General features: G+C 43.8%; 1 protein-coding gene across 2 annotated transcripts in view; it reads left to right on the top strand.

The window, feature by feature from the left end:
• Nucleotides 1–10,696: 10,696 nt before the first annotated feature.
• The window catches only part of ppm1f (protein phosphatase, Mg2+/Mn2+ dependent, 1F), a 34,446-nt gene continuing 26,046 nt past the window's right edge, over nt 10,697–19,096 (top strand). The window contains exons 1-2 of one of the 2 annotated variants that reach the window (XM_080003440.1): nt 10,697–10,763; nt 13,767–13,975. In XM_080003440.1, the coding sequence (XP_079859566.1) occupies nt 13,815–13,975 (161 nt within the window). In that variant the 5' untranslated portion in view covers nt 10,697–10,763; nt 13,767–13,814. Of the gene's footprint in view, nt 10,764–12,056; nt 12,139–13,766; nt 13,976–19,096 lie in introns of those variants that run through there. The other variant, XM_080003441.1, reaches the window with a different exon arrangement.

Raw genomic sequence — 19,096 nt, 5'->3', positions numbered from 1 at the left:
TAAACATTTACAATAAAACCATAAATGGTGTGTGTTTTTTTTTTAAATATTTGTATACTGCAGACCTGCCAACCTCGGGAAAATATTCAGAGTACCACAACAGTGTATCAGGGGCTCCATGGCGGAGTTACTGCAGCTAAATGACTCCATCAGTTATTCACACCGTAGCTGTCTTGTAATAAGGCTCATCACATAGTATGCAAGCTACTGCAGCTAACTATATACAGTATACAAATTCATATCATTAGGATATACCCCTTGAAATGCATCATCTTGTAAAGTTACCGAACATGTTTACCAATTGGAGATGCACCGACTGCAATTTTCTTGGCGGATTCCTATTTCAGATTTTTTTTTAGGTGTGACCTGCAGATTCCGATTTCCAATCTGCTGTACGTTGATGTCAAATACATCCTGTGTTCTAATCACGCTCACGTGATAGGACACCTGCACATACGGTCTACACTGCAATTTTCAGTTACCACAAGAGTGAGATTGCTGGTTATTATTGTTCATTATTCATTGTAGAACAATAATAGAACAGGAAACTCACTGAGTTTCATTAAAATTGTATATGGGACTGTCACCAAGTTTCAGTATAATAACTGACAGTTTTTGTAGGACACAATATAAAATAACTCACTTTAAGTGCAAATATACATTTATATTATATTTATATGGTACTTCGCAAATAAATTGCAGTCATTACAAAGAAATTAACAAATAAAATAAATGGTTGACTCTTCTCACTCTCGTTCACTGGAAGTCCTCCTTCTCTCACCGTGCATTAAACCAAGTTAATCAAATCCAATGTAAATAAAAAATTAAATTAGATAAATAAAAAAATTATCAAATCTTCTTTGTTTACCGTGAAGTACCGCTAAACACCTGACATTTTCTTTCTTTCGTTACATTACGTTGGTCTCGGGTTTGAGTATTGGAGCATTTTTACGAGTACAGTACATGAGCACAGTATAGGGCGTGTAAATTTGACCGGCACAGAATGGGAAAATATGTCTGACACTGATCGGCAGATGAAAACAGACCAATTCCAGTCTCCGGCCGATTGATCGTGCATCTCACATTTTATATGTTAACATTACAGCGATTTTTGTGCTTTATTATAAATATCCTACTTCCCATTTTACCTCACAATGCAACGTTACACCTCAGTGGACAATAAAGTACTGCTTAGTGTGCTGTGTATCCTTAGATGTTGAGTGAGAGGAGAGCGAGGGGAGGGGATACAGAACCGACTTATTTTTAATATATGGTATTGTAGTCAGTGTTTATGAAGAAATTACCAATGATCCATGTGTTAGATTAAATAATTTATGACCAATTCTTATAAATGTGCTAACCCTCTTCTGCCCTATGCATAATTCTGAAATACATGCCTAAATAACACCCAAAATAAAAATAAAAATTCTCCTGAAATCCTGAACTATATGGACTGCAAGCATAAATGTGGTACCTACAGAGAAAAAGCATCTGTGAAACTGCAACTGTAGTGTCAATACAGGAATGTGGGCATTCCTGAGTAAGTTCAACGGCGATAAACCATAGCAGAAAATACTCAGTATTTTGCCCATCCCCGCACAGGCTTGGGTAGAACAAGTTAAGGCGTTTGTCCTTGTGTTTGTTCCCTGTTAACAAAACTCAGGTGAGCAAACTCATGTTTTTTAAAGTTAAATTTTCTAGCTAACTGGTTTTCAATTAAAAGCATGGCAAGGCTGGTCAACCTGTCTGGGCACATTGTAGATCTTAAATAGTTCTTTATAAGTTTCAGCATACTGAAGGCAAGTTCACCTCCAGCAACTGTTACAGGCATTGTACAGAAGATTCACAGTGCAATCAATGCACACCTCTACAAAATACTCTAGCTGCATCTTGTAGATGGCATTTAGGAGCTTTGCAGGAGAAAGACCATCTGAAAAAGTGGCACAATATATCCTCTTTAGATGTTGCACTTAATTTTCAAATCCATCTGTGAGATCTTTGGAGTACTTGTCTCTCAATTTGTGGCAAGGTCTATGAATTTTGTCTGTCATTTTGGAAAATGAAAGTATTTACATTTTACTTTAGTATTTTCTGGTCGGACCGCAGCAATACACGCACGCCATCGCGTGTCTGAAAGGCGGTTAAGACAGCAGCCTGTCTTCTCCTTGAGAAAAGCACATCGCCCTGGGCTGCCATTGAACAGATTGTAAAGACGATTCACAGCCAAAAAAGGTTGATACTTCTGGGGATGACTGAGATGCATGTACACCCTCAAGATGTAGAGTATGGGAGGCACAAGGTGAGTATGTGGCAACCAGATTCTTTTGCAATATGTGCTTGAACTCCCTTTACTTTCCGACATATTTGCACTCTATTTTAGAAATCTTTCGGTTCAGTTATTTCACATTCTGTAACGTGGTATGCTGAGTGGACCCAGGTGCAGAGAACAAGGCAGAGATGCAGTGGCAAAAATAAAGGTTTTACTTGTAACAAGCACAATAAAAACAGACAAAAGACAAGCAACAATTTCATGGGCTTGGAAACAAGCGCTTTGCCATGAGTCTAGACAAACTCTCAAGACTCAGCAAGGAGGGACACAAAAGACGGGGTATAAATAGGAAAGACAAAACGAGACACAGGTGAAACATATGACATAATGAGGCTGGGTAATCAGAAACAGAAACAGGTGAAACAAAGCAACATTGATGAGGCAGTACTGGCAGCATCTAGTGGCCGATGCCAGAAGGACCCGGGCGAACCCTGACACATTCACCTGTTCCCTTAACTTTATCTTTGTGTACATACCTCATTCAATCAATAATACACTTTGCTCAGTATGGGAAATGTTTGGAGTTGCATCACATATCACCGAGTAATAGATTCCATCTTCTCTTTCATAGAGTATTGTTTTCAAAACCCTTTGACCACATATTCCTATGAACTCGTTTTGGCTCTCAGGGTTGAGGTAATGAGTCAGTCATGCTCCTTTCTTTTTGTCCCTGACTTTCTGTAAGTGATCACGTAATAGCGGATCATAATTTGACAACAGTTCAAGTAAGCCAAGGTAAATGTCCATCATGCACATCATCAAGATTGAGTGAGATTTCCTCCGGAATGGCAGATTCTTAGATGTGAAGTATAGTGTCACATCCAAAATCCTTTCTAGAAGGATCCTAACTGTATTTGTTTCTGCAGCTGACTGTCTATACCTGTTGCTGTTGTCAAGGTATGCTGCAGATTTTTCCATTTCCAGTAACTGTTCTTGTGAGACAAACCATCCTCATGCACTGGTAGTTCTCCGTCATTTTACTGATGACATTGTTGAAAGTTTCACAGCTGAGGTCTGTGAAGGAGAGAGCCTGCACCTCGGTCATTAACAAAACTCAGCCCGAGGTTTAAAAACACTCAGTCTCGGCTCGGCGCTCTTATCTTACTCTGACCTTCAAACTTGGAAGAAATCACTGGAACAAAACAGAAGCTGATGCATACAAGTTTTATTGTGTATCAGAAAAGTACAGACACAACAATGAAACTCTTCCTTCCTCTGCCTATCTCGCCTCTTTTTGTGTCAAAAAATAATCAGAAATGTGTTATGAGCCAATCGTAGTCTTGTTTCTTTATTTAGCAGTTCTCTGATGGTGCTTCTCAGCCAGCCAATCACAGCCTTCATAGCCGAAACCCCCCTTCTTTCGAAGATGGTGTTCATTTGTTGTTTTCTATAGACAGCCAGTTTCCAAAATAACAGAAAGACTGATTTCTGCTGACTCTTCAGTCACGGCTTGTTCCTTACATGACCTCGGGAGATAGTGCCCTCTATTGGTCATACATGGCTCCATTGGGTGGTTGACAGAGTGCACTACTTTTTAAAGGTATTTTTAAGAGATAGTTTTATATTACATTTGGTATTAAATTTGGCTGTTCTTGCATCAATTTTAGTATAACATATTGTGGGTTTTCATGTGGGGTGACTGAAATTTAACCATAACAGGTTACTAATTATACCACAACATTATGCTATAGCCATCCTTACTATTCCGAGAACTGGGTGGGGGTTTACTTTGCTCATGAGGTAAAAAAAAACCAAATGGAATGCAATATAATGCCTTTACACTCTTACTATAAATAAGCCAGTCTCTCTGCACCTTTTCACTTCCGTTTGCTGACCTACTGAACTGTAAATAGTTGGGGAATGGCTTGCCTTCTGAGTCTTGGGGCATGATTTTATACAGTTCTGTCTCCTAACCACACCGGTTGGCAAGTCTGCGAACAATAGCTTCCCTTTCATGGTATTGTACTTTCTCTGGCCACAGTGCCGGATCATCTAAAACCTCATCTTCCTCACTTCGAATCTGTCCATACTCTTGCTTTCCCTTATTACTTGCTTGTTCAATCTCTTCTGTCACTCCTTCACGGGCACTGCTGCTACTATTTAACTCCTCTTCCTCCACACTGCTCTCCTCTGCAATCGAACATGTCTGGAGATCTTTCAGTTATCAAAATCAACATTTCAGATAGGCGAAAGCTGTTAATAATACATTGTGCACAAAGCCACTAGTATTCACATTTCAAAAACAAGGCAATTCAAAGTGCTTTACATAAAAGATCAGAAGCATTAAAACAATGTGCAAAAAAGAAACACCTTGTAAAAGGAAAGAGCACATTATAAAGTTAAGAAATAGAATACAGCGAATGCATAAAATGAAGTCATAAATGTTCCAGTGCAGTGAAGAAATGAATATTTGGTTTAGTAAAAGGCAGCAGCAAAGATAAAGTCTTCAGCCTTGTTTTAAAAGAGTGGAGAGTTGCAGCACACCTGCAGTTTGTCCAGGTATGTGATGCATACAACCTGATTCTCCATGTTTAGTTTTGACTCTGGGGACGGAGAGCAGATCAGTCTCAGACAAAGGGAAGAGAAGAACCTTTAATTGTCACACAGCACACCACAATACAACACATGCACGCACACACACACACACACAAGCACACATGCACATGCTTTGGATGGTGGCCGGTGAAATGAGGCCTCTGCGTTTAACCCATCCTGGCTTGTCCTTCATCTGGGGGGGCAGCCAGGAGCAGTGGACAAGTGTCCATCATCCATCGGTGGAGGAAACCCCATGTGAGCACGGGGAGAACATGCAAACTCCACACAGAAAGGCACCTGTTTGGGAGATAACCCACCCGGAGAACGGTGCCAACAGCGCCCCAGGCGGGAATCGAACCCAGGACCTTCTTGCTGTGAGGTCTGGATGGTTCATAACGTAGCAGAGAATCAGAAATGTGTTTCAGCCGTAAACCATTCACTTTATTAACCAACAGTAGTATTTTGAAATAAATTCTTGCATCGACAGGAAGCCAGTGTAAAGATCTGAGAACTGGAGTACTATGATCTACTTTCTTGGTCTTAGAGAGGACTTGAGAAGCAGCGCTCTGAATCAACTGCAGCAGTCTGATCCATATTTTAGGGAGACCTGTAAAGACACAGTTACAGTTGTCTAGTCTACTAAACATGAATGCATGGACAAGTTTTTCAAAGACTGGTGAGACATAAGTCCTTTAATCCTTGATATAAACTTAAGGTGATTGTAGGCTGACTTTGTAATTGTTTTCAAGTGACTGTTGAAATTTAAGTCCGAGACCATGACTGCACCGAGATTTCTGGCTTGGTTTGTGCTTTTTAATGTTATCGATTGAAGCTGAACACTGACATACTGACTAGTCGTTCTTCCTTGGCTCCAAAAACCAAGCATGACAAGAGTCTGGATTGAGAACTCATTTCACACAGTGGAGGCACCACCAGCCTCCGCTCTTTTGCAGGCCTCAGAGAGCGGGTTGGGGCATATGGCCTGATCGTGGTGCAATGTATGGGTGCAGATCCAGTTACTTCCCTGTAGGCCAGCATCAGGGATTTGAACTTGATACGGGCAGCTATAAGCAGCCAGTGGAGAGAGATGAAGAGAGGCGTGACATGTTAACACTGCAGAGATTTAACAGTGCGCGCTGGTAGACCAGCCAGTAGAATGTTCAGTACTCGTGACATTACAAGCGCCTGGACAAGGAGCTGCTCCCACTGGTACCGTCTGATCTTCCTGATGTTGTACAGAGTGAATCTGCAGGATCGGTAGACAGAGGAAATTTGATCAGAGAAAGTTAGCTGGTCGTCAATCACTTCCCCAAGATTTCTCACAGACTTGGATGGAATTAATGATGATGAGCCGAGCTGAACATTTACAGTATGTGGTATTGAATGGTTGGATTTACGGATGATGGATGATGGATGAGACGACATGGATGAGGAATATAGTCACCTATAGTCACCAGGAGAAACTAAGCAGCTGGATGACAGATCCCAGTGAGGCGGTAGAGAAGAGGAGAGAGAAGAGGGTCAAGCACAGATCCCTGTGGGACACCGGCCTTTACCTGGTGTGACTTGGACACCTCTCCCTTCCACGACAACCTGTAGGATCTCTACCCGAGAGGTAAGACCCAAACCATCTGTTCGAAGTCCTTGTAAAACCCAGATCAGAAAGACTAGACATGGTGGTTAACAGTGTCAAAGGCTCCAGATAAATCAAGCTAAATCGGAACAGATATGTTACTCGAGCCTGCTCAAATGTGTCTGGGAATGTTCAATGATCAATCATCAATGATGTGTATGAGTGAGGTTATGAGAGGGTGGAAGAAATGGCCTGCAGAATGTGAGGGGATGGGGTCAATGGGACAGGTAGTAGGGTAGCTACAGATAATATCTAATATCTAATCTCCTCCTCTCTAGCCACCCTACTATCACATGTCAGCATCGGATAGGGGGGGAAAAGAGTGAAGAGAGTCAGGTGTTGGAAGGTTAGGTGTGAGAGACATGAGGTGAGTGTTGAGCAGAATGTGTCTGTGGCATTAATAACATCAAGTGAGAAAAGGTGTTCAGTAGGGGGGAGGGAAGAATAGACAAGAATGGAGAATTGAGCTGGGAAGAGCGAGCGAAGGTTTTGACGGTAAGAGACACAAGGAGGGGGAACCGTTGGACATGGAGGCAGAGAGAGTGAGAACTTAATAAAAAAGTGATGTGAAGTCTGTAGTGGGGTGACAAGAGTGTTGACAGTGATACAATTACAGTATGTGCTAAGATGAGGTTCAGTTTGTTGCCTGCTTTGTGTGTCCCTGGGGTGTGGAAGAGGTCGAACGAGGACAGCAATGTGAGGAAGTCAGCAGCTTGAGGTTTGTCCAGGTGGATGTTGAGGTCACCCATGATACCAAGCGGAGAGCTGTCCTCTGAAATGGATGAGAGCAGCATGGCCAGTTCCTCCATAAAGCTCCTTCCTCCTCACCCAGTCGAGCAAGGGGTGTGGGAGAAGGAGAAGTGGGACTAGAGGGCAGCAGGGGTTGCTGTGTTCTCTGTGGAAGCCCAAGTTTCTGTAAGTGCCAGAACTTGGAGTGCAGAGCGGGTTGCGAAGGTAGGAATGAAGTTAGCCTTGTTGACCGCAGACTGGCAGTTCCACTGTCCCATGGAGAAGGAGGTGGCAGCAGCAGATGCTTTCTGAAGCGGACGTAGGTAGGCAGGGTTGCAAGTTCTACTGGGAAAGGAATGACATGTCTATCTATTCGTGCGGGCTGGCCAAATCGGTAGTTTGTTCCGACTACATGATTCACGAGAAAACAAACGTTGTTAGATAAATGTGTGTGTATAAACGGCTCGTTAGGGCTTCCGTAACAACAGGAAGCCTCCATTTTTTTGTTTTTTTTAACTTTTTGGCAAAGTCACATGGAAAAATACCCAAGTTTTGTGTGCGTTTGCGGGAGACCCACCGGAATCACGTGGCCATAAACAGTCAGGTGGTGTGAACCATAGATATACAAACATAGATACCTCTTTGGCCCCTGCTGTATGTCACCGCTATGCGTCTGTGAGTCCGCCATATTGGGGCGGTCAAGATCCGCTATGAAACAAATACAATATGTATTGAGAGATGCGGACTTCTCTAAAAAATCTCTCCAAAAGACCAGACACAACTGGTCACTCACCAACAACTTGATTGTTTTACTGTGTATTGTTTTCTTATTTAAAAAAAATAGATTATATTTAGTATTTGGCATTCCCTGGGGGCGCTGTTGGCACTGCACTCCAGAGGGTATCTCCTTATTCTGGGCCTCTCTGTGTGGAGTTTGCATGTTCTCCCTGTGCTCAAATGGGGTTTCCTCCATATAACATTGTTAGAACCCCACCAAAAACATGCACAACAAACATTGTTTGACCAGCAATGGACATGGAAGTTGGTCCCCAGGCGCTGTATTGTGAGCTGCCCACCGCTCCTGGCCTGCCCCCCGGAGGAAGGACAAGCCTTGATGTGATAAATGCGGAACAGGCATTTCACGGCCTCCATCTGCGTGTGTGTGTGTGTGTGTGTGTTTGTGTGTGTCGGCCGTTGATGCACGTAATGCATGTGTTGTGGTGTGTTTGGGACAATAAAGACAAGCTAAGCTTGTCCTGTTTAATCCTTAATCTATTTAAATAAAATCGGCTCTGGCTCTTGTTGTACAGGGGGCACAGTGGCTCAGTGGTTAGCACTGTTGCCTCACAGCAAGAAAGAACCACAGCCGTCCCAGGTCCTTTCTGTGTGGAGCTTGCATGTTCTCTATGTGTTTACATGGTGTGGCAGACCAAGGGGCGTGGTCAAGCCCGGGCTGCAGACAGCAGCACGGCTCCCTTTCCTGCGGCCACCAAGCTGCCTAGAATCGGTTGAATCAGCGCCTGTGCAGCGCTGATTGGTCCGCCTCAGGGCAGGACGCTTTCTTAATGTTTGTCTTGTACAGGCTTGTCAGCTGACCAGGATCAAGCTCGGAACACCATTCATCTGGCGCTCGTCGCCGATTTATACTCGTGTCCATCGAGCCGTTCTGTTGAGCGATTTAATTAAAAACTCTCGCCATGTCGGGAAAACCACGGCCAGGAAGACTCCATCTCCGTCTCTAAACCCCTATCAATGGGCAGAGACTCCCACAGGTGGGTTTCCTCCCAACATCAAGACATTTATGTTGGGGGTTAATACTCCTGTCAGTGCCCCTGACTAAGGCACCGTCAAAAGAACTGGAGTTGGTCCCCCGGGCACTGCACTGCAGGCAATGCCCACTTCTTCTAGGAAGGGTCAAATGCAGAGGATTTGGACAATAAAAAAGATGTTCTATTCTAACTAGTAATGTAGAGGTTCTTTGGAGTGGGCAGGACTCGGCTGAACATTCTACAACTGTGCTTCTATCATGAACAGAGATGTGCTGGGGCGGCTGCATCAAGGCAGGTGGTGCAAACAGACTGAATAAGCTTATAAAGAAAACTGCTTCAGTCCTTGTTGTGTTCCTGCACTCTGGAGGAGATGGCAGGAGGATGAGGAGCACTGTGTAAGGATCATCATTTTTATAATCTATTGTTAGGTTTATTCTTGTTTGTTGTCCATTTTTAGGTATTGTCAATATCCTTAATGGGCTGCAATTGATAAGACAAGAAGATTCATGTACCATGACGCTATACTACTTTTGTAAAAATATGAGCTGGCAATGATTAAACCTTTTCTAATGGTAAGGGGTTTAAATGTCTTCAAATTCAGAGAAGGGTCTTTTTTGATCTGAGGGCAATAGGGAGGCTCACAGAGTATGTTTAGTCCTAGCATGTTCACACAATTTATAAGTGCCACCAAACCTGCCATAGCACCCCACACTTCCACTGATACATGTGATGGCACAATAATTCGGAAGATGTGCTTTCTGAAGCACCTGGTATTATGTGCCACAACACCACCAAGACCTCCAGTGGCACCCGGAGATCCAGGAAAAAGTATATTTTCCTCTCTGTGACCAGTCATTGTACTTCAAAAAATTAAAGATGCATCTTATCAGAAGGCATACAACAACAGAAAAGGACATAAATGCAAAGATTCCGTTACAAAGTCAATGTGTTTATCCTGATAGAGGAGTCTATTCTGAATTAAAAGCCTTCTGGGGATCTCTTGTACTGATCCATGTAATAAGGAAGATGTGGGGTTCAAACCCCCAGCTATACATGTGAAGTTGATGATTGCCATGTAAACATAGAACTGTCAGAAAGAAAGCGTCATTGTTGTCATCTTAGGTCATTAGGTTACTCCAAACCATTTCAACCCACAGAAGACCTTAAGGAGGGCACTCTGACCAAAATGGCGCCAGCCAAATGGTTTGGTGAGGTCGAGAACAACCTTTGTCGTCAGCTGCTCGAAGAGGATCTAAGGATTTGTTAAAAAACAATCTTTATACTCGCATACATATATGTATATGGTAATACAAAAAATAACCTAGGTGCTATTTAAGTCCATTGATGAAGTGAAAAATGTACTTACTTCCCAAACCACTGTTATCAACAACCAAACTTACAAAGAGCAAATTGTATTGCACGGATTATTAACTTTTACTTAAAAAATTGTTTTATTCTTTATTGGTTGATTATTTTTTTTTTTTAACTCAAATAATTGTTTAACAGTTATATTTTCCATATCCACACAAAATAACGTACTTTGGAAGAGAATGTTACAATTTAATATTGAAGGTTATTAAAAAAATTAAAAAGGTTCTATTCAGGGTCGTCATCAAGCCGCGACGAAAGGAAGAGTCGCGGCTTTGACGTAGCGTAAACGCGCGTTTCCTCGTTGTTGTGTTTGGCCAAAGGGCGTTTCTCCTTCCGGCGTCCGGCGGGAATAGGAACATAATCGCCGTAGTGGTAACCCTAACCCTAACAGTCCAAGGTAAGAAATTACTGGTCTTATCTTTGAATTCATTTACTTTTCTTTTATTTCGTTTCAAACGGTTGTAGATGCATGTTCGCGTTCAGTTTTTTTGTATTGTACAATGGGCGGTAGGTTATGGTTACGCTGTAAAGACGTAGGGGACATATTTGAGGGATCCTATTTGTTGTAAATATATACAGTATGTGTGTGTATGTACATATACACTACTCACAAAAAGTTCGGGATATCTGGCTTTTGGGTGAAATTTATGGAAAATGTAAAAAGTTCACGCTATTATGTCATGAAAGTCGGGCATTTAAGTAGAAGCATGCAATGGTGATTTCCTCATCTCAAAGAATTTATTGAAACAAAAGCCAACAACAGTGGTGGGTATACCACAATAAAAATGTCTCAATAACTTGTCATGTTGCCTTGAGCATCAATTACAGCTTGACAACGACATCTCATGCTGTTCACAAGTCGACCTATTGTCTGCTGAGGCATGGCACCCTTCTCTTCTTGAAGGGCGGCCCTCAGGTCATTGAGGTTCTGGGGTACAGAGTGACTAGCCTCTGTACGGCGACTCAGTTGATCACATAGGTTTTCTATGGGATTCAGATCTGGAGAGAATGCGGGCCACTCCATTTGAGGTACCCCAGTCTCCAGCAGCCGTTCCCTAATGATGCAACCTCGATGAGCTGGAGCATTGTCGTCCATGAAGATGAAATTAGGCCTGTGTTGTTCATGCAGGGGCACAATGACTGGATTAATGATGTTATTCAGGTTGTATGGGCTTGTCACTGTACCATTCACAAAGTGTAGGGCAGTTCTGTATTGACTAGACACACCTGCCCACACTGTAACACCACCAAAGGCTCGTCTGGTAACAACAGTGGCTGATGTATAGCGCTCTCCTTGACGTCTCCAACATCGTTGGCGGCCATCATTTCTGCTCAACATGAATCGACTTTCATCAGAGAACAGCACTGAGGCCCACTGGTGCCTCGTCCAGCGTAAATGCTCCCTGGCCCATGCAAGACGATGATGCCTGCGCCTGGTGGTGTGGTCAGGTACCCTTGCTGGTCGTCTAGCATGCAGACCACGCTGATGTAAACGGTTTCGAATGGTCTGACTTGACACTTGGGTGCCTCTCACCTCCTTTAAATGTGCCTGGAGTTGAGTGGCATTCATCATCTGGTTCCGCAGGGCACTGTTCACAGTGAAGCGGTCATCGGTGAGGGATGTGGCCAAAGGACGTCCACTTCTATGCCTTTCTGTGACTCTTCCAGTCTCTCTGTATCCCTGTTGGAACCTGCTGATGACACTGTGACACTCTAAGCTCAGTGGCCACTTCCCTCTGAGAACATCGTGTTTGAAGCCTCACAATGGCGAGGTACTGTTGATCAATTGTTAGGTGTCGTCTTCGTCTCATGATGTCAAAATGTGAACAGCTTGATGAAGAGGACTGTTTAAATACCAATACTAACTGAACCAGTAACTGTATTGGTCGATTCATGGATTAAACACCTGTTGTGAATTTGCCGTTCAGCTCCTTGTTAGAGAACAGCAAGTTGTGCAAAAAGTACTGAGTCATGAACAGTTGGACATGTGCATTTAAAAGTTTAGAGAAGGTCAAATTAAGTTCACCTGTAAAGGTTATCGTGCATTTTAGGTCCATCCTGAAATTTCACCCGAAAGCTGAATATCCCTAACTGTGTGTGTGTGTGTGTGCGTGTGCGCGTGCCGATCGGCTCTGATGTGAACAGGACACCTGGGTTAACCCACTAAATTTGGCCCCTTTACCTACTATGTATGTATGTATGTATGTATGTATGTATGTATGTATGTATGTATGTATGTATGTATGTATGTATGTATGTATGTATGTATGTATGTATGTATGTATGTATGTATGTATGTATGTATGTATGTATGTGTGTGTGTGTGTGTGTGTGTGTGTGTGTGTGCACACACACTATATCTTTTTTTTTTCCTTATATATATAACATAAGCAATGCGGATACCATGGCTAAGCAGCTAGCAGCATTGATTAGGCCTACAAAGTTCAACATTTGTTTTACTTGACTAATATTTCCATATTACTTTGTTACGACAACCAAAATCCCTGTCTGTCTCGATATTGCCTTGCTATAATTAATCTGATATCTAAATGCTGCGTTTCAGCTGTAGCTATTGTAGAAGTTAACATTAAATGTTGAGGCTGTCCGATTGTTACCAAGTAACTTAGTTAAATTGATAGATTTAATTAATTAAAAAGATATGCATTGCATTAGCCTAATTTTATGAAATGTATTTGTTTATTTATTTAATAAATTGCATAGACCGAATAATCGAAAAGAAAAATTTAAACGGAAGAATCTTTTACAAGAATAATTGTTAGTTGCTTTCTATGTGTTTTTAGGGGATATTTGTTTTGAGGATGAAAACTGTTCCAACTAAAGCGATTTTCTTTAAGCAAAGATACAAGACAACACAGGTATCTGAAAATAAGTGTGTGTGTGTGGTCTGCATTTCCGCCACAGATTATGCAAATTAGTCTGCTGACGTATGAAAACGCCGTTTTTTGCGCGTAATTTTTGCGCCCATACAACAAACTGCTCCATTCCAGTAGGTGGCAGTAATGACTATACGACAACAAGAATGAAATGGATAAAGAGAGACAACCAAAGTGAGTATATTATCACTTTGGTTGTCTTTCTTTATCCTTTTTATTCTTCTGTCCTTGTATTTACTGTAAAAAAAAAAAAGAAAATCAGGTCAGCAAAAGTAGGCTTTTATCCTCAGTCATTACATGTTACTTCATTGTTTTTCCATTTTTTTTATTATCAAAAAATGGAAAATGGGATGACATCCGTTTTTAGCACAAACTGAAAATTTTTCGTACAGAAAACAAACTGTACACACAGTCGGTTTGCGCCCACAGATTGTTTTTAAATGGTTAGAGTTACAACACAACTATTGTGCCATTCACCTATTGTTGACGTTCTGTTTTATCTTCAGCCTTGACCTTTGAATCCTGACCCAGCACCATCTGAGATCTACTGTGTAATGGAGGACGAGGCCAGGTGCTTTCTGCGGAGGTTTGTGGAGGAAGTCCAAATCGGCCCCGATGACCCTCTTCCCGTGAGCCCTCTGAGCCGTGCCAGAGTCAGCCAGGATGAGCTCCCTGGGGAGAGTCTGGAGCTGGGCCTCCGACTCCTGTCTGCCAGGTGGGGCCGTGCATGCTACCCATTTAAAAGTGCCTTTGGAGTTTATACTCACTCCGCTCAACTGGTGTCTGGTTGTGAAGACTCTTTCTGCATGCTACAGCAGGTTGCCAGTAGGAATCGGTTCATGTTCTTCTTTCTACATTCGCTGTAGCCAAAATAACTGATTTGCGGAAGCCCAAAATAGTCTATATATCCTGAAAAAATGATAAAATGCATGGTTTGCAACCCTTTTTTTCCCCCATTACAATTTTGTGAGATTCCCATTTTAGATTTTGTTTAAACGGGTAAAAGGTTTGCCCCATTGGACTGCATATAAGCACAGTTCAAGAATACACCTTCTGGTGCTACTTGGACACGTCTTCAGTTATAAACCCTGGGTCATAGAGTGTTTCGGGTCTTAAATCAGACACCCTCACTCGGGCGACCTAGCCAGAGATGATCGGACCCCCGACTTGTGTCCAAGTTGTGTACTGCTCCAAAGATCCCCCCCTCCGGATCCACAGCCACTGCAAGGCCTTTTCAGCAGCCTCCAGAATGCTCTATTGGCTATACTGCACTGCAGTCTTTTTACTCTAAGGAGTTTGAGAGTTCGCTGTAATGAATGACGAGGAAAGCCCAGGCACCCAACTTTGACTGGCTCACAGCGGGCTCTCCAGCCATTACTCCAGCACTCTGTAACAAGATCTGCGTATTTACCCCTCTTGCGCTCATTGGCTTCTACCATCCAGTCTTCCCAGGGGACAGTAAGTTCCAGCAGGACCACTTGCTTCGTAGACTCCAAAGTTAACACCATATCTGGGTGGAGCGGAGTAGTTGCGATGTTCTCTGGGAACTTCAGCTGCCTTCCTAGGTCGACTTGGAGCTGCCAGTCCTGTGTGATGGCAAGAAGCCCTCCCAAGGAGCTAGGCTAATGTTGTGCCTTCTCACCATCTCTGATGAAGGTGATGGGCTGTTTCGGGGTATGCTGATTCTTTCTGTTTTAAATAGCTAATATAGTACTGATTGTGTCCGCCAACGTCCAAGGGTGTTTCGTACACAAAAAGGCAGCATAAGTACAATATAATTGTAGCCGGCTTGCTAGCCTGGTTCAGGTAGAATGACAGGAGAGAAGCAGGTTTGGATGGAGGGATGCCGGCACACCGGGTTTTATTTGGGGAAAATTCAACATAAGGTGCTCCAGTAGGGAGGTAATAATAATTGATCAAATAAAACAGACACAGAAGTGTAATTTCGGTCTTTTCCTGGTGGCAGTTGTGGAACGCTCGGTTCAGGAGCGCACCCTCAGCATCCCTGCCCGTGGGTCTTCCTGACTGTAAGACAAATGGACACATAAGAAAACTTCCCAGCTGCCATGATTGGCCAGTCAGCTCAACTAAACACAGCTGATACTTAAGCGGGGAGCGTCAGTCTACCACTCTGACTTCCCCTCGCCTCCCGGCACCGGCCCGACCACGCCCCCATGTCAGCCACAATAACAGTTGTTTCTTTAAACAGAACAAAGATTTAACATTTCCAAACATTTTGGAATAAATCATATAAATGTTTATTTTTACAGTGCTAAACAAAGTAGACCATGTTAAAACAAAACAAAAGAGACTGGCATTGCCTGTCCAGAGCATCTTTCCGACTGCGACGGTTCAATTGAGTCAAATAAAATTTAATAGCCTGAACATTCTCAGATATAAAATGTGAAATAATATAACATTGAAGTATGGTAGTGTTACATAAATAATACAAAATCAATAGATCAGCATTGCCTGAAGGGATTTGGCCAAAATACACTTTTCTGGGACAGTCCCCATTTATTCCTCTTGTTCCTGTTAAATAAACAAACAAACAAACAGTTTACTTTGTTGAGGTTCCATTCCAAGAAGACCAGCATATTCATCTTTTGAGGCACGGGGATTTCAGCTCTGCTAAAAACCTAAAAGCATGGGGGTCCCTCCGGCAGTTTGGGCGCGGTGTTGGTCTGTCGGTGCGTGGCCTGGATCCAGGCCTGCGGTCCATGCCTGGCGCCCATGGGCCGGTTTCTGTGCCTGCGGCTGTATCTTGTGCATGCACTTGGGGGTGGGTTGTATGTGAGCACCCCTGGGGTGCGGGGTCTCCTCCTGCTCCCTGGAACTGGGTTATGCCCCTCGGGGCCAGGTGTGGGTGTTGCTCCACAGTCCTCCAGCTTCTCTGCGGGCCCGGGGGTCTTCTGTTGCTGCAGGGTGGGGTGCTCGGGGCTTTCCTGCAGCCATGGGGTGTCTACACAGCTGTGGAGCTCGGGGGGGCTTCGGGGCCCTTTCTGCTGCTTGGAGGCGCCACAACATAATACTGACCTTATACACCAGAACCAATTGGGATAAGTCATGTACACTCACCGGTGGACAGCTTACACACACACACACACACACACACACACACACACACACACACACACACACACTCTCAATGTTGTCGTCCAATGTTTATGATTCCATGTAAATGTTGTTGGGTTCTGTGTTTAATTGTCTCACCTGTGGTGACTCTCCCCCTCTTGAAGTAGTGATCAGTTGTTTATAGACCCAAACATGGTAAAATAGTTCTCCAAAGAGGGGGATTGGTGGTGGTTTTGTATAACCAAAAACTGTGCTCTTGTCATCTTATAGGTCATCCACAGAACACAGTTATTGCAGCTGTTCTTGATGATTTAAGAATTAATAAAGAGTTGCATTGCAGGTTGAGAAGTTGAACTCCACTTGCAGACTAACTCTGTCCTAGATACAATGGCATACAAATGCTCTGTGTTGTATGCCCAGCATGCTGACAGCAAAGGTTTAAAAAAAAAAAAAAAAATTATAACTGGGACGTTGCAAACACCTCGTGGTTAAACTTTGATCTATATCGATCCACATGCGGACCAAAAATTAGGGGAAAAACTGACCAAATTTGACCCAAAGTAGCCAGGCGGGTGTGTCACCGACACGCCAACGTTTGAAAAATAATGGAACAAGATGAGTTTTAATAGTAAGACGCATTGTGACATTATCATACTATGTGCTATAAATATGTTCTTATTATGTTTGTGAAATCACATGTATTTATTATTATTGTTATGTAAAGTAATTATAACGCTTGTGTTTATTCTTGTTCCAGATGCAGAAAAATAGCCGAAAGTCAGACAGTAAAGAAGCAATTGTCCAAAAATACAGCCCCCAAGGTTAGTTGCAGTATTCTAAAAGAAAATACTAAAGAAAAATACGGTGGAAAAAACATATGAAACCGAAATTGTAAAGAAAAATATCAGGGACAAAAAAAGACAAATCAGATATTGAAATTGTATCTATCAAAAGAGTTAATGTTTATTATTTATTATTATTTAATTAAAATGTAAATTTATTTGTTTATTTTTATTTAATTTTTTTTACCTGTGCTGTCAGCATGCTGGGCATACAACACAGAGTATTTGTATGCCATTGCATCTAGGACAGAGTTGGTCTGCAAGTGGAGTTCAACTTCTCAACCTGCAATGCAACTCTTTATTCATTCTTTAATCATCAAGAACTGCTGCAATAACTCTGTCCTGTGGATGACCTGTGGAATGACAAGAGCCAACCTTTTTGTGACACAGAACCACCACCAATCCCCCTCATTGGAGAACAATCTTTCCATGTTTTGGTCTTTAAACAAGTAATCACCACGGGTGAGACAAATTAACATAGAACCAAACGATAACAACATGTACATGGAAAAACAAACATAGAAATGTCAGAGGACATGTATTGACAAAATTGAGTTAATTAAGTCCAGAAAAACTGCAACAGCAATTTGCCATGTGGCCTCTTCCTGTGATAGCTATGGCAGTAAATTTGGTGTGTGTGTCCCCACCGGTAAGTGTACAGGACTTGTCCTAAGAAGAAGAAGAATCTTTAATTATCACGCAACACAACACATGCACATGCTTTGGATGGTGGCCGGTGAATTGAGGCCTCTGCATTTTACCCTTATCTGGCTTATCCTTCCTCGGGGGGGGCAGCCAGGAGCAGTGGGCAGCATTCGTCGACGCACCCGGGGACCTGGTGACGAGTGTCCATCGCTGGTCAGATGATGATGTGTGCATGTTTTTGGTGGGGGTCCTTACTGACGTTAGGTGGAGGAAACCCTATGTGAGCACAGGGAGAACATGCATACTCCACACAGAAAGGCTCCTATTTGGGAGATAACCCGCCCGGAGCACGGTGCCAACAACTGCCCTCGAACCCACGACCTTCCTGCTGTGAGCCAGCAGTGCAATGCACTGCACCACCGTGCCACATGGTGGCATTGGTTCTGGTGTATAAGGTCGGTATTATATCGTAGCGCCAACAAGCAGTGGAAAAGGCCCTGAGGCCCGGGGCAGTATAGACACCCCACGGCTGCAGGAAAGCCCCGAGCACCCTGCCTTGCAGCCAGAGAAGACCCCCCAGCCCTCAGAGAAGCCGTAAATCCGCGGAGAAACACCCACGCCCAGCACCAATGAGCATACCCAGTCCTGGAGCGCCCGAGGAGACCTTTCACCCCTGAGGCACATACACAACCCACCCCCACCTGCAGGCACAAGATGCAGGTGCAGAATCAAGGCTGCGCACGCCAGGCATGGACCATAGGCCTGGAGCCATGTCCCACGCCGACAGACCGACACCCTACTTGAACCGGCTGCCCTGCTGGCTCCCCCACACCCACCAGCGCCCCATGCAAGGGTGAGGCCCACTCCACCACAACTGGCCAGATGCCCTGTCCAGCCGCAAGCCCCGGTGGCCCACCCATGAAGCAGGGTGTGCTCAGCGCAGGACACTTGGATGTCAGCCCTCCCCCTACACCAATGCCCGCAGGCTGCCAAATATTTGGGCCCTCCACCACCCCGGGCATCCACCGCAGAGAAGCCACGCAACTCAACCCACACCCACGACAGCAAGCGGCCTCCCAGGGACCCTGAAAGGCACCTGGCGGGGCTGCGGAGAGAGCCGCCGGGTCCCAGCATGCCAGAAACTACCCGACACCAGGTGGAAGCCGACAGGACTCAAACCTAGCTGGCAGGGGGCCCACCCAGTCACCCTCCGGTTGTTGCAGTAGCTCTAGTCAATGTCTTGTGTTTTTTGTATTTTCTTTTGTTTATATTGC

Source organism: Zeus faber (genome assembly GCF_960531495.2).
Source record: "Zeus faber genome assembly, chromosome: 7".
Classification (NCBI taxonomy): Eukaryota; Metazoa; Chordata; class Actinopteri; order Zeiformes; family Zeidae; genus Zeus; species Zeus faber.
This window is presented reverse-complemented; position numbering and strand designations above follow the sequence as displayed.